The sequence below is a fragment of the Asterias amurensis genome, chromosome 10, assembly GCF_032118995.1.
Source record: "Asterias amurensis chromosome 10, ASM3211899v1".
Lineage (NCBI taxonomy): Eukaryota > Metazoa > Echinodermata > Asteroidea > Forcipulatida > Asteriidae > Asterias > Asterias amurensis.
Genome location: NC_092657.1, coordinates 4,914,391 through 4,939,925, shown reverse-complemented (window position 1 = coordinate 4,939,925; position 25,535 = coordinate 4,914,391). Strand labels below are relative to the sequence as shown.

At 38.9% G+C, this 25,535-nt stretch overlaps 2 protein-coding genes across 5 annotated transcripts in view; one reads left to right on the top strand and one right to left on the bottom strand.

The window, feature by feature from the left end:
• The window catches only part of LOC139942542 (nucleoporin NUP35-like), an 87,196-nt gene extending 76,822 nt beyond the window's left edge, over positions 1–10,374 (bottom strand). Inside the window, exons 1-4 of one of the 2 annotated variants that reach the window (XM_071939373.1) lie at positions 10,245–10,374; positions 3,242–3,414; positions 1,989–2,113; positions 8–143 (exon numbers count right to left, since the gene is read on the bottom strand). In XM_071939373.1, coding sequence (XP_071795474.1) covers positions 8–143; positions 1,989–2,113; positions 3,242–3,414; positions 10,245–10,257 — 447 coding nt within the window. In that variant the 5' untranslated portion in view covers positions 10,258–10,374. Of the gene's footprint in view, positions 1–7; positions 144–1,988; positions 2,114–3,241; positions 3,415–6,098; positions 6,240–10,244 lie in introns of those variants that run through there. The other variant, XM_071939372.1, reaches the window with a different exon arrangement.
• Positions 10,375–17,469: 7,095 nt separating this feature from the next.
• Positions 17,470–25,535, top strand: part of LOC139943336 (uncharacterized) — a 14,691-nt gene continuing 6,625 nt past the window's right edge. For all 3 annotated transcript variants that reach the window (XM_071940168.1, XM_071940170.1, XM_071940169.1), the window contains exons 1-6: positions 17,470–17,713; positions 19,759–20,007; positions 22,508–23,199; positions 23,377–23,487; positions 24,329–24,529; positions 25,310–25,478. In XM_071940168.1, the coding sequence (XP_071796269.1) occupies positions 17,569–17,713; positions 19,759–20,007; positions 22,508–23,199; positions 23,377–23,487; positions 24,329–24,529; positions 25,310–25,478 (1,567 nt within the window). In that variant the 5' untranslated portion in view covers positions 17,470–17,568. The remainder of the gene's footprint in view (positions 17,714–19,758; positions 20,008–22,507; positions 23,200–23,376; positions 23,488–24,328; positions 24,530–25,309; positions 25,479–25,535) is intronic.

The window sequence follows — 25,535 nt, the reverse complement described above, 5'->3', positions numbered from 1 at the left end:
CAATTACCTGTTGCCTTTCTGGGGTCCCACTATACATCATCCCTCCGACTGCCGGACTGCTCTTTAGTGATTCTACATTGTCAAACAAAGCAGCTACTGGTGGTGCACCAGTCTTATCTTTGGGTGTCCGTGTAACAGAAGGCCTGTAAGAAAAAAGGTTAGTTCAGTATTGTTTCCAAATTGAAAAAAATGCGCCCATTATGAATAGAGCATAGAGTTAAATATAAGAACAAGAGGGCGCACTGGTGATGCTTCTTGCACAAACGCCACGGGACCGCAAGGAGACACACGCGCGCAATTCTGTACGCGCGTTGTATATGAAGTACACATTGGAGTTTGTGTTTATTGAACGATAACCATGCTGTTTTGTCAACTTACAAAATGGCCTGCTACATGTAACACGCTGTGCGATGCCTGTTTTTCAACTTAGAAAATGGCCGCCTGCGCGCATGCCGGGTCGCGTATATAGGCCAGTGCGCCTTCTAGTACTTATATATAACTCTATGGAATAGAGTGATCACATTGAAAACAGACTGCAGTGTTAAAGCCACACCGGTCAACGTTGGTCGGGTGTAACCCAGGCCTTTAATTACATGCAGGCCACGGCGGTCATGGGCCTCGTTGCCCCTGGGCTTGGCCTTGGTGCCCCATTAAATGTTTCCAATTGACTTAAAGCCATTGTAGCTTTTTCAATAAGTTTTTGTAATTGTTTAATTGTGCTTTTATTTTTCAGATTTTGTAATCGCTGTGATATAGTTTTCTATGGGGAGCGTTTCTAAATACCTGTTATTATTATTATTATTATTATTATTGGACACTTTCGGTAAATAGTGTTTTCCAAAGGCCCACACTTCGTGTATCACAATTTATATATAAAATAACAAACTTGTGAAAAATTAGGCTCAATCGGTCATCGGAGTCGGGAGAAAATAACGGGGAAACCCACCCTTGTTTCCGCTGTTTCGCCGTGTCATGACATGTGTTTACAGTAAATCCGTAGTTCTCGCTATCGAGAATTGATAATTGTTTTAATGGTTTCTCAAAAAGTAAAGCAATTCATGGAATAGGCCCAATATTTCAAGAGAAGTCTTTCACCATTACCTTCTGTAAGCCCTGTAAGTTATTTGTAAATCTGTGAACTTTTTTTTTTTCTGTTCCGAAAGTGTATAACGGCTTTAACATGTTTAAGGGATTTCACATGAAAGTGCCCCTTTGCAAAATGAAAATGGCCCTGCCCTTTGAAAGATAAAATTCCAGGCCTGGTAACCGACACTAGCTTTTGCAGACAGAGACTAAATGAACATTCTACTGACCGGAAAACAATGCAGGAAAATATACTCAAATTTACAGAAAACCTCTCAAACTAATTGCCATGGCTTTTTGTTAAAAGTTGTCAATATAAAAAAAAAACATTTTTACTGAAATGAAGCCCAACCATGCCAGCACACAGCACCAACGTCCTCACAGACCAACCGAAGGACAAAGCATCATGGTTAAGTATCTCACTTAAAGGAACACATTGCCTTGGATCGGACGAGGTGGTCTATAAAAAGCAGCTTTAAACGTTTGTTATAAAATGCATATGGATAGAAAGATCATTTTAAAGTAGAATACAATGATCCACACAAATTTGCCACGAAATTGCGTGGTATTCCTTTTACTCTGCGAACTAACACGGTCGGCCATTTATGGGAGTCAAAAATTTGACTCCCATAAGTAGTCGAACGTGTTAGTCGACGAGGTAACAGGAAAACTGACATTTTCGAGTCATGTTTGTGTGGATCATTGTATTCTACTTTTACAACACCTTTCTACCCATATGCATTTAATAACAAACGCTTTTCAATGACCAACTCGACCGAGCCAAGGCAACGTGTTCCTTTAAGGACACAGGTGTCACAATCGGGACTTGAACCCACACTCTACTGATCGGAAAAATCAGAGTTTGAATCCGGTGCTCTTAACTGCTAGGCCATGACCATACTTACCTATGGGACATCCTACTATCGGACCTTGCAATGCTGGCTCCGCTATCTCTAGCACCGAGGTTAGAGGGGGTTAAACTCTTAGGAGGGCTAGTCCTGGACGAGGACCACAGTCTACTGCTTGAGGGCTAAGAGAAACATGAGGAGAAACTATTATTATATTGGGGCACTACAACAGGCCTGATACTTCACAGAGGCAACGGAGGCGATTGCGTCCATATCCCTGGTCATTGTCCCTGGTCAATTGGTCCCTGGTCATTGTCATTGGTTATAAACCTGGTTGGAGAAGAGTTAGGAACTACACTGCAACCCCTTTCTCACCGAAGGTCTGTAGCCAGCCTTTGCCTGTTTTACAGATATTTCCATGGTAAATGTTCCACCAGTCTATCCAACCTTGTTCCTCCTGTCAGGGTGTTTGAGCGCGAGACCAGGCTTTCTGCTTGTTCTCATCCTTATACTGTGGCTGTGCCGAGATGTAGAACAAAGAGCTACTCCAGTAGCTTTTTCCCTCGTACTGCATCTCTTTGGAACTCCTTGCCTGGTGCATGTTTCCCTTCATCCTATGATCTTCCATCTTTTAAGAGGAATGTCAATTCCTACCTTCAGCTCCACTGAGTTTCTGCGTGTCTATGTTTTCTTCCCTGTAGCCCTACCAAGAGTGGCTTTAAGTCTTGTTTTGGGCGACTTGCACAAAATAAAATAAGTCTTAGTGCTCTGGGCTTTTCAAAAACGAAGCATACAGGCCTGCTACAAACATAAAAAATTTAAAAACTTTACTTGATTTTTTGTTTCAGTCTTCTTGACTGGCCTAAGCCTTCCTTTGAACAGACTTCAAGCAGTACAGAATACAGCTCAATGTTTGCTTGCTGGGCTAAGGAAGTTTAGCAATAAATGACAACTCTCGGCCTACCCTAACTAATATGTAGACCAATTTTAATGCAATCTGAAGTGCAATCGGGGGAAATCTGTGCTGGGCAGCACAGTGTCATTTGCTCAGATTTTTGTTAGTTCTTGGTCCAATTTCATAGAGCTGCTTAAGCACAAAATAATGCTCGAACATTTTCTGCTAATACAACTAAGCAGGATACCAAACACACTTTGTATGTTAAATGGTATTTTAGCTGACAACCTTATTCTGGTAAGCATAATTTTGTTGTGCTTAGCAATTTCTTGTGCTTAAGCAGCCATATGAAATTGGGCACAGGGCAGGCCCGCCCGGCACCGCCCACCGTGCCTACTACAACATTGGTACTTACCGACACTGCAGGACCCACGTCCCCCATCAGATAGCCAGGCAGGAACAGATTACTGTGTGTTGCCCCGCCTTGGTGCCCCGAGCCAGAGGATGGGGGCGACCCAAGAGTCATTGGCTCCAGACTGCTGCTTGAATGAATGTAACTCTGGGAGAAAGAGTGGCTGGGGTTTAAACCTATGGATAGGGAGAAACAAACAATACAAATTTGAGATTTTTAGCCTAAATTGTAGCCCCTTCCCCCCCCCCCCAAATAAATTCTGGAGTCGGTTTCACAAAGTGTTAGTTAGGACTAGTCTTAACTTTAGGACTAGTCCTAGGATTTTAGAAGATATTAACAACTTGAGGCTAGGTCGAGATACATTGTATTATAAGTTATAACACAAGCGCGAGTGGAATACGGAAAAATATAGCACTTCTCTGTGTCCCATATCCAACTTCAGAAGCATTAAGATCAGTTAAGTTTCATGATCATGATGCAGATCGTTGCAGATGTTTGTTTTGCCAAAAAGCGAAAGATTTTGTTATCAGACATGCTTGGGCCAAGGATATGGAGTGGATTGGACTGATTTTATGGGGCTACCTATTATTTTATTATGAATATGAGTAGGCCTACGACTCAGACTACCTAAATAAAATTTAGAAAAAATACCACCACCTTGACCGCACGGACATGACCGACTGAGCATGCTGAGCCACCGACCTGCTGACCGAGTTCTACTTCTACTCTGTCATGATTTTTGATAGTGGTAAAAAGTGAGCAAATCTGTTGACTAGACCATTTCGCCTTTTTCATTCGAGCATGCTTCAAAACCCTATGGCTTTGCCGTCGGCAAGATCAGGAGGGATACGTTATCGCAACTAGTGGATCCTACTAAAAGCCGACAAAGCGCCCAGAGCCCAGAGTCCAGAGCGCCGACAATAAATCAGCGTAGCCATACCGGCTTCATATCGGCTACGGCCAAGTATAATGCACAGCCTATGGCAATAGAGGGCGCACTATATGACGAGCGCCCTCTACCAATGGGAAGGTTTACAGACTGTGCTGCGCGGCGCTAGTATGATTTTTATGAACGGCAATCAGTGATATTTTGTGAATCAAACTGAGGAGCGGCATCGTGGGGGAAATTGTTAACTATAAAAATTAAATTGTGTTAAGTTTTGCAGGTGTTTGTGTGAATATTCTTTATTAATTATGTCAACAAAAAACATTATTAAATTAACCAGAATGGAATAAAACTGAAGAGTTTATGACTGGAATGTTTTCTTTAATTTAAGATCAGTTGATCCTTGTAGTAATAATTGTAGTATTAATACAGTAAACATTTAGAACAATCTTTAAAAAAATTGAGGATGAAGGCATTGGTACACATCAATTATTGTTGTTATATTTACAAAGACAAACTCTAAAAACTAGGGGCTACAATAAACACAATCATTTTTTGTTCTACTTTCGTTTTAATTAGTAGGCCTTAAAAAATAGATAACAAATACTAGTTTCTTTTGACTCGAGATGAGCAGTCTGTTATTATCAATTCAGAACGTGGAAATTACCAAAAACAAGATCGGGCAGCTTTTCCCCAACCAAGACGAAACATAATTAGAGCCCCGGCCTATCAAACTTACTGTAACACACGCCCTCTTGTGGTGGCACATAACGGAAACCCGAAGATGTACGAAGTACATGTACATTCGTGCGTATTTAGGACAACTTTGCAAGAAATGGTTGAACAAAACCTCTTGGAGGTAGAAGAATACATAATCAAATATGGCAAATTACACCAAATTTTCACAAGTTTCTTAAAAGTATGGGAATTAGCACTGACCAAGTCGCATGGTAAAAGCTATGCGACTAGATGTACCTTGTCATGCTTGTGCGGAATTTTATCGGCTACACGATGATGTAATCGTTATCTCATTTTGTGTAAACATGTGCTCCCTTATCGCAAAAAAAACGTCTTCGGGCTTCTTCAGCGCTTTCCGAAGATTTCCGAAATCCGTTGTCCACGGGGTTCAAAGGTGACGTCATGCACAAACGAATGGGCGCTGCAAGCGAGGCCAAGCATCCGGTTTCTGTCGTTGCTCTCTATTTTTTACAATATCTCCGAAATATTCATTTGATTTCAATTTTTTTATGAAATGTAAGCACGAGGAGAGAATGCTCCTGCCTGCTGTCAAGTGTCATAGTTGTGAGTTGTACAAAATGTGAGTTATGATTTAATACTGTGTGTGTGTGTGTGTTGGTACACGTGAAATCAACTTGATGAAACTGCCTAACAATAGGCCCTATCTATGGTTTATTTGCCATTTTTGAGGTATTTAAACCTCGTTGTCGGCGTGTTGTCGGCGCTCTGGACTTGTTGTCGGCATTGTTGGCTTCTAGTAGGACCGCAACTACTGTATCGTAGGGTTAAACGACCCTCATATGTTTTCGGTCCCCAACTTTGATTCCCGTTTACCGCGAAATTGTGCAAGCTGCACCGGTGACAGAAGCTATGCAGTTTACTCACGGTCTGTATTTTCATCAGGCTTAATCATGCTGAGAATAAAGTTTCCTGTCGTTGGTTATGCTCAAACATTTATAAAAAAGTGTTATTGTTAAAAAATTGGATAGATGATTTGGAAAAAAAAAAATAATTTTTTATTGTGAACAATTTTCCTGTTATCCTACTGAAAACACACGACACCAGGATACTACTACTAGTCCTACTACCCTCAACCATAACAGCAGGAGCAGCAGATGAGATACACATGATAACACACCGAAACACCGCCTATCTACGACACCTTCAAAATCAAACATTGTCTTCTCCCCGAATTTTCCCAAATAAAACGGCAAGAGAACGACACAAAACACTCACGTTGGTATTCCATTCTGATTGGACTACAGCAGACACTTGCTTTTGCGAATTGTTTATGTTGTTTTTAGAAGGAATACAACTTGAACACAAAAAGCCCAATACACAATTTTCGAATTTGCAGCGTGAGGATTTTTGTCTGACTTGGGGAAAATTAGGATGAAAACTATTGAGGGCGCTGTCAGCAATTTTTGTTCATTATTTTTCACTAGCGGGATGCCGCGCTAGATGAGGAGGAATCTAGTATACAAATGTTGTAAAAGGTAATGTGGGGGCAAGGGAGGTATGCTTACAGGTAATAATCATTTCGTAGGATTGGATTAGAAATTTTATTTATAATCGGTATGGAAATATGTCATTAATCTTGTATTTTGATAAAAATTAATTGTTGAGCGTGCACAACTTAGTTGTGAAACGTCGCGACGCGTCGCCTCCCCTCACCTTCTCTCTTGCGTTCTCCAAACTCAAGGAATTGGTGTTCGTTTCTGGAATTGAGCTTTAATATTGGGGATGGGTATACTTGGCAATGATGGTACTTGGCATGATATGTAGGGTATCTTGTAATATTTTAGTGTTGATCGAGCGGGCTAGGCCTGGGCGAATTATTCGAATATCCGGTTAATGGCGAATAGGTTTTCCTATCCGTAACCGCGAATGCCTTTTTTTTCTTAACCGGATATCCGCATAGGGCGCGAATACCTATTTACAAACCGGATAATTCTGTAATTACAACCGAGTAACCGAATATCCGCGGACTTCGGGCGACAACTGATATGAATGTTTTGTCTGAATCCTTATGAAACTTCTATTAAGACAGCATAAAACAGCATAAATTAAGTATATAACTATGCTTACCTCCATAAAGAGTTAAAACAATGACATTTCTGACGTAATTTGTTCAAAAATTACAAAAGTTTTCCTTCACGTAGAGTCAATCACGATCAAAAGAAAAAGCAAATCGCCATCTTTAAATTAGATCCGGTCATTTTTATGAATGAACCAAGTGACACTGTCTAAAACTAATATCAATCCGCCCATAAGATCTCATTCACAAACGAACAGCGCCCTCTAGCGGCAAAAAAAAGATTTTTTTTTTTTTCAATTTTTTTTCCCCAAATAGCACCCTCTAGTGGCGAAAAAACTATTCGAATATCCGGTTAATTTCGGATAGTTGGCCAGCGGTATCCGAATAACAAAATTTCACTATTCGCCCAGCACTAGAGCGGGCCAACACATTATCCGTAATGTGGATTATGTTTCGCCTCATTTTCGCCTCATTTACGCATTTTCAATCGGCTTTTGTCATTGTGTCAATTTTATCCACTGCACTGAGTATTTCCCAGCTAAGATGACTGTAAGGGTAATAATGCTTAGTCGACTAAAAATATAGCACGTACACTGCTCCAATGACACACTTATTTTATTGTGTTGAGCACATTTGGTATAATTCAGTTCCACGGATTTGAGTGGTCTAAGTCTGGTCTCCCCCTCAACAATAATCACCGCTGCTAATAGCACAGGAGAAATCCGACTAAAAAGGCTTGTATGAAAGTGGTACCCTCTTCTAAAACAAACTCATAATCACAGCCACTAATAGCCATGGAGTTTATCTGACTGAAAAGGAAGCTTCGAAGAAGTTCTGGTATACAGCAGATCCTGAGATCCTTAATCCTGAGTCCTGACCAGGCTGCGTTCTAACAATTTTTTTGAACTTTGAATGGAATGTTCGTTTACAGCTTCAAAACAGCCATTGATGTTTCACAAAGTTCGTAACTATGAAAGCATATTATTCTTAAATGGTGATTTCATGTACTCTTTTGTAGGTTTAACTGGCAAACCCTATACAATGTATATGAAAAGAATCAGTAATGCATTTACTTTCTTTTTGAAAATGTTTCAACTTTTGCGTGTATACGTTCTGTGTGTGGGGGATGACATATGGACTGTACCACTAATGGTGCAGAGTTAAATGGAACAAATAAAGTTTCACAACAATGGGTTGCTGTTTGATGCGTTTAAAAAATGCTGGAAAGTTGGGTAGGCCTACATGAGTGACTTAAAGTCACCTGGAAGTGGTATTTTTTCAAAATAAAGCTTTTGTCACTAATAATGTGTTTTGATGATTGGAATGTGAATAAACAGTTAACTAAGGTTTTAAAAAATCAGTTCTTATGTTATTTACAAATGTAAGAGTAGACCCCGACCCGAGAGGGCGCTGTTCGTGACGTCAATTGAAGCAGACTTTGCCTGTAATGCGTAGAGTAAACACAATTGCAAAGTACATGTACATGTACGGACCAAGTCGTCATGGTCGTGAGTTTTTACGTTTCCAAACGTTTTTAGGCTTATGTGCATGTACAGTAAAAACTGAATATGTATAAGGTGACGCGCTGTGAACAAAGTAAATATGAATATGTATGAGGTGCGTTGCGCGGTGGTAGTTTCCAGATACACTATACAGCGCAGCGCTACGTCACCTTATTCAGTTTTTACTGTACATGCACATAAGCCTAGCGGTCATGACGTCACCTTATGGATATTCATGACTTGCAAGATTTGCCGGGCGCCCTCGATCAACAGGGAGGAGAATCATTAAAACATGGTGGCGCCCAAGAACATGTCACGTTAAATGTAATTTTTGTACACATTTTTTTGGACCAATTTTTAGATCATCACATCTGGACAAAGTCATCATTTAGTAAGCCCTGTTATGTGTTATAGTAATTCCACAGATGTAAGGAATAAAATGAGGTATATTGGAGTAGTATAGGACTTTTTTAAATGGGAGAAATTTGCAATCAAGCTACCTCGCATTTTGCGACCTTTGAAAACTTAGCGTTTAAGACATGTATCGAAGGTTGGCTGTAATGGTGACAGTGATGAGACCGATGTTAAAAGCGGAGCCATCATCATTAACAAATACAGCTCAACAAGGTGGGCTAATCTATGGTTGCGATAACGTAACCCTCCTGCCGACGGCGGAGCCGGAGGGTTACGAGTCACTTCAATCGAAAAAGGGCGAAATGGTCAAACACGTACAATTTCAACAGCTAGTCAACAGATTTGCTCAATTTTTACCCCCTTCGAAAATCATGACATAAATTCTAAGAACACGACCTTAATCCTCAATATCTAATGAATAACATTCAACACACTATTGAGAAAGTATTTTGAAATAAAGTACAAAAACTTACCAGATCCCGGAGCGAAACAGTCACAAATTTCCCAGGTTCTATTTTGAACCTGTCGCTTCGCCATTTTGTGACTTCCCGATGTTCATTGCTGTTGGACTAAACCATTCTGTAAAAGAGGTGTTATAAGGCAGCGCGGCAGTGCGCGCGTGTGCACTGTCCGTTTACTATGCCCGCTGTTCACTCACTTAAAGCACTGCCGCACTGCAGCACCCCTTGTAACACCCCTTTTACAGAATGGTTTAGTCAAACTCGGCTGCGGCTCGGTCGGCAAGTCGTCAATTCAATTGGCTGGTACCTGCGGTTGGGTTCAGCGCTTGGGGTCAGCGCATGGTAACCAGCAACAGGTTCAAAAATAGAACCTGGGAAATTTGTGACTGTTTCGCTCCCGGAATCTGGTAAGTTTTTGTCCTTTTTTTCAAAATATTTTCTCAATTGTGTTTTTGAATGTTATTCATTAGACATGTTAGACATTGACTTGAGGATTAAATTAAGTTCGTGTTCATAGAATTTGTGTCATTATTTTTTAAAGTGGTAAAAAATGAGCAAATCTGTTGACTAAAATATTTCGCCCTTTTTCGATTGAAGTGACTCGTAACCCTCCGGCTACGCCGTCGGCAGGAGGGTTACGTTATCGCAACTAATCTATGGTATGGTTTATTTGCCATGCCATGAGGTATTTAAACATGTTAAAACTCGTTGTCGGCGTGTTGTCGGCGCTCTGGACTTGTTGTCGGCGTTGTCGGCTTTTGGTATGACCGCAACTACTGTACTACAACTAGTACTACTACTGTACTACTACGTTCCTATCCTCAACCATAACAGCGGGAGCAGCAGATGAGATACACATGATAACACACCGAAACACCGCCTATTTACGACACCTTCAAAATCAAACATTGTCTTCTCCCCGAATTTTCCCAAATAAAACGGCAAGAGAACGACACAAAACACTTACCTTGGTATTCCATTCTGATTGGACTACAGCAGACACTTGCTTTTGCAAATTTGTTTATGTTGTTTTTAGGAGGAATACAACTTGAACACAAAAAGCCCAATACACAATTTTCGAATTTGCAGCGTGAGGATTTTTGTCTGACTTGGGGAAAATTAGGATGAAAACTATTGAGGGCGCTGTCAGCAATTTTTGTTCATTACTTTTCAAGCGTGCATCTCACCCGCCATAAAACCCATTAGGGGCCTGTTATTCCAAAAAAGCAATTCTAAGTCTCACAAGTTTTTTAGGTTTTTTTTCGATGACAAGAAATTATCGGTTAACTTATTGATGTATACCCAGCATAAAAAAACATGCATATCATTCCAAGCGATAAAGGGCCCTTTTCGAAACCACGGCTTCGGCTTTAGATTCGGCTCAGGCTATAACTATAATATTGCCCCGCGGTTGTTTCGACAATGCATGTTCTTTGCACACGCACTCGATTCAGACGAGCTAGGACGGGCAGATTCACAGCCGAAGCCCGTTGAGGGTCATAATTGCTTAAAGGCAGTGAACACTATTGGTAATTACTCAAAATAATTATTAGCATAAAACCTTTCTTGGTGACGAGTAATGGGGAGAGGTTGATAGTATAAAACATTGTGAGAAACGGCTCCCTCTGAAGTGCCATTGTTTTCGAGAAAGAAATAATTTTCCACGAATTTGATTTCGAGACCTCAGATTTAGAACTTGAGGTCTCGAAATCAAGCATCTAAACGCACACAACTTCGTGTGACAGGGGTGTTTTTTCTTTCATTATTATTTTACAAGTTCAATGACCGACTGAGCTCAAATTTTCACAGGTTTGTTATTTTATGCATATGTTGAGATACACCAACTGACGAAGGCTAGTCTTTGACAATTACCAATAGTGTCCACAGCCTTTAAAGACACTGGACACTATTAGTAACTGTCAAAGTATAGTCTTCACAGTTGGTGTATCTCAACATATGCATAAAATAACTTATAAAAAAAATGTGCAAATTTTGAGCTTCGGTCGTCGAAGTTGCGAGATAATAATGAAAGAAAAAACAATTGTGTGCTCTTCAAACGCTTGATTACAAAACCTCAAATTCTAAATCTGAGGTCTCGAAATCAAATTCGTGAAAAATTACTTCTTTCTCGAAAACTATTCACTGGAGGGAGTCTCACAAATCAACCTCTCCCCATTACTCGTCGTAATCAAGAAATGTTTTATGATAATAATTATTTTGAGGGAGGAACTACCAATAGTGTCCAATGCAAAGACCAGTCTTCTCACTTGGTGTATCTCAACATATGCATGAAATAACAAACCTGTGCAAATTTGAGCTCAATTTTATTGGTCGTCGAAGTTGCAAGATAATAATGAAAGAAAAAACACCCTTGTCACACGAAGTTGTGTGGCGTTTAGATGGTTGATTTCGAGACCTCAAGTTCTAAACTTGAGGTCTCGACATCAAATTCGTTGAAAATTACTTCTTTCTCGAAAACTACGTCACTTCAGAGGGAGCCGTTTCTCACAATGTTTACTACCATCAACCTCTGCGTTGAGATACGCCAAGTGTGAAGACTAGCCTATGACAATGACCAATAGTGTCCACTGTCTTTAAACGGCTCTCGGACCAAGGTCTATGGCCCTTTTCCAAACTACGGCTTCATCTTTGGATGGCTTCAGGCTCCGTTCTCTCATGGAGGTAGGTTCTCTCGTCTGAATCCCTGAGCGCGTATCTCGCAAAGCACGCGCATTATGTCAAATCAACCGGCGGGCCCAATACCCTGAGCCTCCAAAGCCGAAGCCGTCGTTTCGAAAATTTAGATGGACCAGGGCACCAGTGCCGATATTATGAAGCAGTAAATGTGAGAGTGCGCCCTCTTGCTGTAATAAATCACTGAGAGATATTAATAACAGAGAGTCTTGAACAAAGACTAAGTCCAAACATTAAAGGGAAGGTACACGTTTGGTAATTACTCAAAACAAATATTAACTTAAAGACTGACTTTGGAACGAGCATTGGGGAGCTGTTGGTAGTATAAAACATTTTGGGAAACGACTCCCTCTGAAGTAACGTAGTTTTTGAGAAAGAGGTAATTTCTCACTAAAATAATAAAAGACTTCTAGCTAGAAGTCTTTTATTCCTATCTGAAAGCACACAAATTCGTCCAACAAGGGTGTTTTCTTTTTCATAATTTTCTCGCAACTCCGATGACCAAATGAGCTCAAATTTTCACAGGCTTGTTATTTTTATGCTTATGATGGGATACACCAAGTGAGGACACTGGTCTTTGACAATTACCAAACGTGTACCTTCCCTTTAAGGGAAAAATTGTCATCAATTCGGAAATATTGCATGGTGGCGATATGGAAAGATTTGCTGTATGCATGTAATGACTATCTCTATGGGTGGTTCTGAAAAGAACCGTTGGTTTCAACTCGACGTTTCGATCAGACGATCAGAGCAAACTGACGATCATAGCAAACTGACGATCAGAGCAAACTGATCGAAACGTCGAGTTGAGACCAAAGTTCTTTTCAGAACACCCCAACTCATTTAAAGGAACATTACAGAATTGTTTTTTGGTAACAAAACAGTTGCTGGCAGTGTAAGCACTTTATGTAATCCACCATATACATAAACTGACAAACCTGTAGAAGTTTGAGATCGATCAGCCATCTGGGTCACGAGAGAATAGTGAAAAACTGATTACAAATTTTGCATTGCATCGATGCCAAAATAAAAATGAATAAAACGCTCACTGAGCGATAAACTCCAAACGACGCGAAGTTAGATTATTTATTTCTCATCAAATTATGACATTTCAGACAGAAATATTTCACGGGATGTTTTCTACTATCATCATCATTAGACCGTGTAAGTTTTATGTAAATCTGTGATCTTCACGGTTTTTGTTTCTTACCAATTCTGTACCGTTCCTTTAATAGAGACAGTCATGGTGTTACCGCAAACCTTTCCATATCATATATACTGCTAGTCGATTGACATGATGGCTAAACTCCCTATTTTTTTTACATGTTTTTAAGGGGGTGGGGGTTAATAGCGCACTATTGGAACAATCGTTTGTTTAAGGGCAGTGGACACTTTTGGTTATTGTCAAAGACTAGCCTTCACAGTTGGTGTATCTCAACATATGCATAAAATAACAAACCTGTGAAAATTTGAGCTCAATCGGTCATCAAACTTGCGAGATAATAATATAAGAAGAAAACACCCTTGTCACACAAAGTTGTGTACGTTAACATGGTTGATTTCGAGACCTCAAGTTCTAAATCTGAGGTCTCGAAATCAAATTCATGGAAAATTACTTCTTTCTCGAAAACTATGACACTTCAGAGGGAGTCATTACTCACAATGTTTTACACCATCAACCTCTCCCCATTACTCGTCACCAAGAAAGATTTTATGCTAATAATTATTTTGAGTAATTACCAATAGTGTCCACTGCCTCTAAAACAAGTTTCCCTTCGCAGAATTTGCAAAAATTTGACTTTGTGGCCTAGCTAGTTCTTTAGAGGTAATAACAGCGGATTTCCGTCGCTATTTTGATAATGGTTTCGTTATCTCCGCATAGCCCTCATACACATACAGGGTGTCTAAAAGAATGACACTTTTGAAATGACTGCCGAATAAAAAATAAATAATTTTCAAGGAAAAGGTTTATATGTTACGATATCTTATGGATTCAACTTTCATTTGACACCAAAAAGTCCGAAAATAATTCATGCTTAGGTGAGCACTGCTCACTGAAGAATAAGTAGTCGACATTTTGGAGTGAATTTTGTAAGCTCCCAAAAGGACTTACCGCTCACAATGGTAAGGTAAATTACTGCGCAACCTAATTTACATAACCTTTACAAAAATGAGCAGTGCTCATCTTATCATAAACTACCGAGTACACCGAAGACAGGATTCCACCCCTTTGCTGCAGTCACTACATTGGCTACCCATCTCTAAGCGCATTTCGTTACTTTTTTTGTTATTACTTTTGGTTTTCAAATCATTGCACAACCAATCACCATACATGCAGGTCTGCGTTATACATTATGTTCCTTTAAAGGCAGTGGACACTATTGGTAAATGTCAAACGCCTTCGCAGCTGGTGCATCTCAACATATGCATAAAATAACAAACCTGTGAAAATTTGAGCTCAATCGGTCATCGAATTTGCGAGATAATAATGAAAGAAAAAAACACCCATGTCACACGAAGTTGTGTGCGTTTAGATGGTTGATTTCGAGACCTCAAGTTCTAAATCCGAGGTCTCGAAATCAAATTCGTGGAAAATTACTTCTTTCTCAAAAACTATGGCACTTCAGAGGGAGCCGTTTCTCACAATGTTTTATACCATCAACCTCTACCCATTAGTCGTCACCAAGACAGGTTTTACGCTAAAAAAATATTTTGAGTAATTACAAATAGTGTCCACTGCCTTTAAGACCTAACCTACGGTCCAGCACCAACCCATTCCAGCTGACTGTCCCACGCACCCGTAACAAGGCTGGTGATAGAACATTTTACAGTCACTGCAGCAAAGGAGTGGAACAGTCTACCACGCTCAATCCAAATTGCTAAATCAACTGACAAATTCAAGCAAATGATCAAAACATACCTATTTTAACATTAATCAACTTATTGCATTCAGGTGGCTTTCATTTAATTCAATTGATTTTTCATTAATTTATTTGTTTATTTTCCTGTACTAAATATTTTTGTAAGCGCTGTGATTTAGTTTTCTAAGTAGAGCGTATTTGAAATGCCGTTTGTTATTATTATCGTATTTTGTTGGTTCCATGATATGAAAGTTGAGTCAATTAGCTATCCATACATCTAAACCTTATCCCCCAGACTCATTTGTTATTCGGCAGCCATTTCAAAAGTGTATAGTTTTTTTCTTTTTTGAGACACACGGTACAGCCGATTGTGGATTGCACTGGATCGGTGTTTCTTGTTTATACAATGATGGATTGTGTCTATGAAAAGCGTTTGCTAACCGTTTGTTGTAAAATGCATAATGGTTTTAAAAACAAGTAGAATATAATGATCCACACAACTGTTTTGCCTCAAATTTGCGTGATTTCCCGTTTACTTTGCGAACTAACACGGCCGGTCATTTTGTGGAGTCAAAGATTTGACTCCCAAATCGAAGTGCCGTGTTAGTTTACGGCGTATGAGGCACATTTTGTGTGGAGCATTATATTCTACTTTTAAAACAGTTTTCTAACCGCATATGCATTTCATAACAAACGGTTTCAAACAGTTTTCATAGACCTCTTCACCCAATCTAAGGCAACGTGTCCCTTTAACTTCATCTTTGCGGAACATTTTAAAGGGTCTATTTTTTCCTAACACAAAACACAATGTCCACAGATTTACATTTAACTTACACAGTTTGAAGATTATGATAGTAGAAAGCTTTCTTTGAAATTTTCTGAGGTGCTGTAGTTTTTGAGAAATGAGTAGTACAACTAATAAATTTTCGTCTCAGTTTTAGCATGTAAAAACGTATTAACCAGTTATGCTATGGTTTTGGTATAATATCATAACTGAATTCTATTAATTATCCAGTGCAAAGTCCATTGTTCATTATTCAGAACTGGGCGTATGCCAGATGGAATAATTAGTACCCGTGTGACATGTACATGCTTATCAGATGCGGCCTACTGCACACTCATAGACGATATTTGTTAGGTTTCCGTACCTCCTTTCGTTTACGTTCTGGTACAGACCTCCTGAGACGAAAATTATTTTGGACTTGTTTTACTCATTTCTCAAAAACTACAGAACCTCAGTTAGTAATATTTGAAGGGAAGCTTTCCATTATCATTATCTTCAAACCCTGTAAGTTTATTGTAAATCTGTGGACATTTTAAAAAAGTACCCGAGTCCTTTAATTGAGAAATGTGTAACCATGGCGACACCTCTTTAGATGGACCCTATTAGTTTATTATGCACGAATGGTCTCTATAGCTTTATATTTGGTCTACTCGACAGACACGGACGTTCGGGCAATTTGGAAAACACTGTGTTCATTTATGTACGACTACATGTAACTTCCAAGTACATGTAGCCCTTTTTTTAAGCCTTTGGATACTTTCGGAACAGAAATTTAAAAAAAGTTCACAGATTTACAAATAATATACAGTTGTTTGTTTGTTTGTTTGTTTGTTTGTTTGTTTGTTTGTTTGTTTGTTTGTTTGTTTGTTTGTTCGTTCGTTCGTTCGTTCGTTCGTTCGTTCGTTCGTTTGTTCGTTTGTTTGTTTGTTTGTTTGTTTGTTTTGTTTGTTTGTTTGTTTGTTTGTTTGTTTGTTTGTTTGTTTGTTTGTTTGTTTGTTTGTTTGTTTGTTTGTTTGTTTGTTTGTTTGTTTGTTTGTTTGTTTGTTTGTTTGTTTGTTTGTTTGTTTGTTTGTTTGTTTGTTTGTTTGTTTGTTTGTTTGTTTGTTTGTTTGTTTGTTTGTTTGTTTGTTTGTTTGTTTGTTTGTTTGTTTGTTTGTTTGTTTGTTTGTTTGTTTGTTTGTTTGTTTGTTTGTTTGTTTGTTTGTTTGTTTGTTTGTTTGTTTGTTTGTTTGTTTGTTTGTTTGTTTGTTTGTTTGTTTGTTTGTTTGTTTGTTTGTTTGTTTGTTTGTTTGTTTGTTTGTTTGTTTGTTTGTTTGTTTGTTTGTTTGTTTGTTTGTTTGTTTGTTTGTTTGTTTGTTTGTTTGTTTGTTTGTTTGTTTGTTTGTTTGTTTGTTTGTTTGTTTGTTTGTTTGTTTGTTTGTTTGTTTGTTTGTTTGTTTGTTTGTTTGTTTGTTTGTTTGTTTGTTTGTTTGTTTGTTTGTTTGTTTGTTTGTTTGTTTGTTTGTTTGTTTGTTTGTTTGTTTGTTTGTTTGTTTGTTTGTTTGTTTGTTTGTTTGTTTGTTTGTTTGTTTGTTTGTTTGTTTGTTTGTTTGTTTGTTTGTTTGTTTGTTTGTTTGTTTGTTTGTTTGTTTGTTTGTTTTTTTGTTTTTTTGTTTGTTTGTTTGTTTGTTTGTTTGTTTGTTTGTTTGTTTGTTTGTTTGTTTGTTTGTTTGTTTGTTTGTTTGTTTGTTTGTTTGTTTGTTTGTTTGTTTGTTTGTTTGTTTGTTTGTTTGTTTGTTTGTTTGTTTGTTTGTTTGTTTGTTTGTTTGTTTGTTTGTTTGTTTGTTTGTTTGTTTGTTTGTTTGTTTGTTTGTTTGTTTGTTTGTTTGTTTGTTTGTTTGTTTGTTTGTTTGTTTGTTTGTTTGTTTGTTTGTTTGTTTGTTTGTTTGTTTGTTTGTTTTAGCATTAGCACAATGAAGCCTGTATCTGGTCGAGCTAATGAACGACCCCATCGTAACGGTCAAGATGAAGGTGAACGTGCGGATCTTCCTGATTCGTCTGAAGACGGACAACAGGTGTTGTCCTTTTACAGACAACCGCAGACTAATAACAACTGGGGTGAGTAGAACTATAATGACACTGGACACCTTTGGTATTGTCACAGACCAGTCTTCTCACAAGGTGTATCTCAACATATGCAGAAAATAACAAACCTTTGAAAATTTGAGCTCAACTGGTCATCGAAGTTGCGAGATATAATAATGGAAGAAAAAACACCATTGTCACACGAAGTTGTGTGTTTTCAGATGCTTGATTTCGGGACCTCAAACTATTCTTAGGTCTCGAAATCAAATTCGTGGAAAATTACTTCTTTCTTGAAGAGGGAGCCGTTTCTCACAATGTTTTATACTATCAACGTCTCCCCATAACTCGTGACTAAGTAAGGTTTTATCCTGATGATGATTTTGAGTAAATAGCAATAGTGTCTACTGCATAGAGGCATTATGGAAACTATTGATAATTACTCCCAAAAAACTTAGCATAAAAACATACTTGGTAACGAGCAATGGAGAGCTGTTGAAAGTATAAAACATTGTGAGAAAGGCTCCCTCTGAAGTAACATAGTTTTTGAGTTAATTTCTTACTGATAATTTGAGTCTGATATAAAACCTAGGCAAATTAAGTGCAACAATGGTTTTTTTTTTTTTATTCTTTTGCAACTTCGATGACCAATTGAGTCTAAATTTTCATAGATGTTTATGTTATGCATATGTTGGGACACATACCAAACGTGTTCATTGCCTTTAAAAGCAACCGTCAATTGGTCAGTCTTTTTTTTCTTTTATTCTTTTGCAACTTCGATGACCAATTGAGTCTAAATTTTCATAGATGTTTATGTTATGCATATGTTGGGACACACCAAGTTAGAATTATGGTCTTTGACATAATTGTACCAAACGTGTTCATTGCCTTTAAAAGCAACCGTCAATTGGTCAGTCTTTAATCGTCCGACCAAAATGAGAAGGGTGACCGAAACAGATTAGTAAAAGGAATCTTTATTACTACCCCCCCCCCCCCCCAAAAAAAAGTAATAATAATAATAATAATAATTGATCAACGTCTGTCCACACCAACCAGATGAAAAGGGTGACCAAAACAGGTTAGTGAAGGGAATTTTATTTTACCATAATTTTTTTTTCAAAGACGGTGTACACTATTGGTATTTGTCAAAAAACAGTCTTCTCTCTAGGTGTATCTCAACATATGCATAAAATAACAAACCTGTGAAAATTTGAGCTCGATCGGTCGTCGGAGTTGCAAGATGACTATGAAAGAAAAAAACACCCTTGTCACACAAAGTTGTGTGCGTTTAGATGGTTGATTTCGAGACCTCAAGTTCTAAACTTGAGGTCTCGAAATCAAATTCGTGGAAAATTACTTCTTTCTCGAAAACTATGGCACTTCAGAGGGAGCTGTTTCTCACAATGTTTTATACCACCAACCTCTCCCCATTACTCGTTACCAAGTGAGGTTTTATGCCAATAATTATTTTGAGTAATTACCAATAGTGTCCACTGCCTTTAACTTGAGCCCCGATGCAAAAAATAACATCTGTTAAATTAATTGTTGCGGTACCCTGCCTCTACGGTATAGCAATTGGGCTAACTCGGTGGTCATACTGGTACGACACATGTGTTCTATATCAGTACAAAGGTCGTGGGTTCGAAACTCTTCTCAGTGATTCACAGAAATCGGTAAATACACATTGCTTAATTAATACACACCGGTGTAAGGGTAAATAAAAGCCCAATACCGTTATTCCGAATCCAATCATAATCCCAAGACCAATCAATTGTTAATTGATAAATAAATTGTTATAAGCTAACGTCACTGCAATTTTATCCCATGAAAAGATTTGGCCTGCCTTTATCCTTAGGAAAGGGGACCAGCTTTCACCATGAACATTACCAATTAATTAGTGCCAAAGTCGTGACTTTTGTTTGTTGTATCGACATCTTAGCACGACAGCACACTATTCTTAACCACTTTGCCACACTATACCAATATAGGTGAGACTATGGGGACCAAACATTGCTATAAAACCAACAGTTTTAGGAACTTTAACTTATAATGAATTTCGATGATTTGTTTTGTTGTAACAGAAAACGTCCAAATCGACGAAAATATTTTCCAACAAATAGCAAGACGCTTAGGACAGGAATGGACTCAGATAGCAAGTGCTTTGGGTATCACACATTCTGAAATCCAGAAGATAAAATTGGACAATCCAAATAACACGAATCAACAAATAGTTTGTATGTTCCTCACATGGAGTCATAGACATCAGGGCAACGAGCCTGAACGCGTTCTGAAGGAAGTGCTCAGGAATGTAAATCGCAATGACGTTGCAGGTAATTTTTGTGCAACCAATCGGACACTTTTGAACGCTAGGTGGCAGCAGACTTACCAGGGATAAATCCATTGTTTCCGTCGTTCTGGGCATGCTCACATTTTAAAGAACAATGGATTTACATGGCAGTCTGCTGCCACCTAGTGTCCTCAAAAGTCTCCAATTCATTCATTCTCAGTTGTCAAAGTTTCAGCCAAAAAGCCCTCGTGAAACGAATAGTAATCTCGTCTCGTTGGTGGAATGAGCTTGGCGCACATTATTTTGCGTTTACAGGGAACTTCGTTTCACGAGGTCTTTTTGGTTGAAACTTTGATAACGGATAACGCCCAAACCGAAAGAGTCAGCAAACTATTGGACGTATTCGTTTGGTATGATGATGTATCTATTTTAGAAGAAGATCTGAACCCATGAATCATCCCCCCCCCCCACCCAATTTGGCACATTCTTATCAGGGAGAGACTCAGAAGTCGCAAGTTTAAATCCTTGCACAGTTTCCCTTGTGGTTTACTACTTGATATAGACAGTTGGACGACATTTTCCCTGTCCAAAATCAATACAAGATACAGATTCAAACAAACTACCCAATCGAAGAGCCAATGAAAGACAGGCTGGACCTACACCCTTAAAGTCACCTGGAAGTGGTATTTTTTCAAAATAAAGCTTTTGTCACTAATATATGTGTTTTGATGAGTGGAATGTGAATAAACAGTTAACTAAGGTTATAAAAAATCAGTTCTTATGTTATTTACAAATTTAACAGTAGTCCCCGACCCGAGAGGGCGCTGTTCGTGACGTCAATCGAGGCAGACTTTGCCTGTAATGCGTATAGAGTAAACACAATTGTAAAGTACATGTACGGACCAAGTGGTGAGTTTGTACGTTTCAAAAAAAAAATGTTTTTTTTCCGGCAATGCCGACCAGGTGTATTGCTGCTGAATGCAGAAAAACACTTTTTCGAATGTACTAACTCACGACTTGGACGTACATGTACTTTGCACGTGTGTTTACTATACGCATTTCAGGCAAAGTCTCCCTCGATTGACGTCACAAAAGGGGTAGGCGGAGTCAGCCCCCAAACAACTTTATATATTTTTTAAACATATGAATCGTGACAAACAATTACTAAAAAAAATTGTTTTATTGTTCGTAAGCATATACTCTTATGTTTGAAAGAGAAAAAATATATATTTCCAGGTGACTTTAAAAGAAAGTATTACTGCGTATAGTGCTGACACACAACGGTGTATAATGGGTAAAACCAAAAATTAATGGTTGAACTGCCTCTATATGGCTATACCGGGCAATCTCGGTGGTCTAGTTGGTATAACACTGCTCTAGAATTGGGTTCGAATCCCAACCGAGTAATATGCCTGTGATTTTTGTTTTTTCACAGAGCTCTGTAAGTACTGAGTATACAGTGCTATATTACACATTGGTGTTAATATATGTTCACTGCTCCAAAATTGATGTCTAATATGTTTTCTTTTAATTGTTCAGCGCCCAGGAGCATGTTTACATGGATAGGCGCTATATAAATTTCCATTATTATTATTATTATAAAACCAAAACAAATAATAATGTTATACTCCAAAAGCTTTTCTTCTAAAGCTAGGCTTATAGGTTCTGGCTCTGGCTACTCGGAATCCAACTCCGGGCTTTCCTTTTATGTTTTAAGTACGGAAGCCCCGTACAAAATGTTCACTGCTCCAAAATTGATGTCTAAGAACCAAGCCGAGGTTTTGAAAAGGCAAGACTTCCACAAGTCCTTTAAAAACTGTCGAAACCAAGGCTGCTTAGCATAGCTAACCAGAGCAGTTTTAGAAACCTTGTTTAAATACGTTACTTTAGTGACTTGGGGTAGAGGCTATTGTTGTTATTGCACCTTATTTCAGTATATTCTTTTATCTGTCTATGGTTCACTGTTTTACTTTGTATCACTAGGCCTACTCTTTTTCTGTACCGCGCGTTTAAAGGCAGTGGACACTATTGGTAATTGTCAAAGACCAGTCTTCTCACTTGGTGTATCTCAACATATGCATACAATAACAACCCTGTGGAAATTTGAGCTCAATCGGTCATCAAAGTTGCGAGATATGATGAAAGAAGAAAACACCCTTGTCACACGAAGTTGTTTGCGTTTAGATGGTTGATTTCGAGACCTCAAGTTCTAAATCTGAGGTCTCGAAATAAAATTCGTGGAAAACTACTTCTTTCTCGAAAACTATGGCACTTTAGCGGGAGCCGTTTCTCACCATGTTTTATACCATCAGCCTCTCCCCATTACTCGTCACCAAGAAAGGTAACTAATGCTAATAATTATTTTGAGTAATTACCAATAGTGTCCACTGCCTTTAACACCTTTTAACGTTCTGGTACTTTATTGGGGTGTTATTCAAGCAAAAAAGGCCAGAGTCATTTTCCATGCAGGGACAATGAAGGTTTATTGTATTGTATTGTGTTGTATGGTATTTGTGTGTGATAAAGAATATTTTTCTCTTTAGATTACATTTCTGAGCAAAACTGGAGCAACCCAAACGAGATGCCCCGTCGTAATTTCATTAGGCAGAGTGCACCCTATGTTTCCGGAGAAGAACGTATAGAGAAGTCGCTTAGTGGTTTCTACCACTCCACTAAAGACCTCCAGGATAAAGACCGTCTTGGCAAGTCAAAGCATTTGCCGAATTTCGCTGCCGAATATTTCGACTCCGGCGGTGGATTTCTGGACATTCCCAAGTATGACGTCACCCTGATGGTACCAAATGGCGCGATCGAACCGGGAATGGTGCAGGAAGTTTACTTACACGTTGGCGCGAAAACGAAATATCTGATACACGAAGCACCGACACGTGGACCTTTGTTGGGTCACGTGGTTACGTTTGGTCCACCGGGGTTGAATTTCAAGCGTCACGTGATTCTTCATATTCCATTAATCTGCGAAGACGACGACCAGGGAGGTGATGATGACATCAAGCGCCCTCCGACCGACTGGAGTAACATTGCAGCAGACACGGACAATGACGTCATCTTAAAAGACAGACAAATCATTATGGTGCTGTCTTCATTCGCAAGGCAGTGTTCGGAGTTGAAGAAGTTTAAGGTGTGTGTCACAACTCCTGTGTTCAATCACAGCGAGGAGTTCATACAGTTCTATGTCAAGCTGTGGGAAGACGAGTCGACTTATCGTCATCAAAAGGTAGATTGGGAAAAAGTAAATGTTTTTAAGTAGAAGGTATAATGTTAAGTAATCACTCTTAAAATTAATAACAATAAAAACCTTTAGTTAGAAGCCATAGAAGCTTTCGAAGTTACCTTTAAAAATTTGATGGATTGTGATTCAGTGCTTGACAAAAAGAATCTCTCCCAATATCAGGGTTCGAACGAAGAAGCGGGAAACATTGACGTAAACTTGGAGTCTGGTGATCTGTACTTGACACTGAGCAATCTGCATCCTCGTATGAAATCAGTGTCCGGAGACGGAGTGGTACGTAAAAAGTTAACGTATATCTTTCCACGAACTTGGTAAATTGCATAACACGCGTGCACACGAAAACACTTCTGGTTTGCAAAGTGGGCCTTTGTAAAGGTAAAGCGTGATGCATACGCGTTTGTGCGCCTGCTTTTAGCCCTTGTGCACAAAACTACGGTGTATTAAAACCTCAAGAGAAGAAGAGTAGAGTATACTGTCTTGGTTGAATATGTCGAGACCAAATCGGCTCCTGTCAGAGCCAACAATTCGCTCAAAAGAGATTTATTATACACATGGTTGTACACGCAAGTTCATTATTGTTTGGTGTTTATTCTTCGTATTCTTCCCAGCCATGCAAATATTTTATGTCCAATTACACATACAGGGGTAAGTATTATGATATCGTAGGAATTGAGTTTGGACCCTTGTTTGTACAGTGTCTATAATCGCATGCATGAGACTTAATTTGAACTTACCTTGCTATGGGAATTTACCCCAATAACCCAATATAGCACTTTTTACACCCGGAGGGCGTCCCAAAGCTCTTCACATTATTACCCTTGGTCACTGGGCGTTAAATCACACCTTAAACCATCTCAGCTCCCTAGTGGAGAGCATGATGAATCTCTTTTGTTCAATGCAGTTTCAAACAAAAAGTTTGTGGTCAAGAGGTTGACGACTGTTACGCAGTGTTGCCCCAAGATATGGCCCTACTGTATGGACGTGACTAATCGTAGAGGCCTATGATCTGCCACGGGAACGTAAAGAGGGGGCGGGTTTGCACGTTTCTCCTCTCCGTCAAAAACACCTATGGAATATACTGTGTAATGTTTTTTCTTCAAAAATAATTTCACAGTATATCAGCACAGATAAGCTCAAGAAAAACAGCACGAATGAAGTGTTATTTCAACTCCACTATACCGATGGCAGTTATGAACGTCAGGGTTCGAGGCGAGACGCAGAACGCCTGTGTGATATTCAGATTCGCCAGAGAAGCGATCATGAGGCTTTACGCGGCGTGTTGCTCCATAAGATCCATGTCTTTATTCCAAAAAAGGTATGTTATTATTATTATTATTTTCACACGTATATTCTACAGTCCTTTGACTTGTGGAACACGTATTCGGTATCACCTAATATTTTGCCATGTTTTTACAGCGGCGATACTCCAATAAAGTGGACAGGCGTGATCCGTCCTGTATTGATTATAATATTGGACGCTTCGTAGTGTGATTTCAAATTGATCGTTTTCGCCCACTTGGTAAACTCTGGTTTGTTTTCATTTAACTTGGCCTTGATGTACGGAGCCCCTTAAAGGCATGGACACAGATTTCATAACCTCACACGGTTTAATGCTGATGATTAGTAGAAAACAGCCCTAGAAATGTCACAATCTGAAACGTAGCAGTTGATGAGAAATCGGTTTTTCACTATTTTCTCGTGACCAAGACGGCCGATCGATCTCAAACTTCTACAGGTTTGTCAGTTAATGTGTGAGGATTACATAAAGTACTTACGCTGCCAGCAACTGTTTTGTTAGCAAAAACTAATCTGTAATGTCCCTTAAAGGCAGTGGACACTATTGGTAATTACTCAAAATAATTATTTGCATAAAATCTTACTTGGTAACGAGTAATGGGGAGAGGTTGATAGTATAAATTATTGTGAGAAACGGCTCCCTCTGAAGTGATGTAGTTTTCGAGAAAGAAGTAATTTTCCGCGAGTTTGATTTCAAGACCTCGGATTTAGAATTTGAGGTCTCGAAATCAAGCATTTGAAAGCACACAACTAACTTCGTGTGACAAGGGTATTTATATATTCCTATCATTATTAACAGTCGACTGGACAAGACAAACCTTCAGACGACTCACCAAGTTCTGGTTCTGGTTCTGGTTCTGGTTCTGGTGAATTACTGCACAATCTCCACATATCGGGAAATACACGTGCAAGTGACGCTGAACACCAGGAGAGGGAGTACCAGCCACAACAACCCAAATTGAGTTCAGGCAAGTCTCTTCACATTTTGAAAGAAATAAACTCCTTGCCTGACGTCATACTCTCAA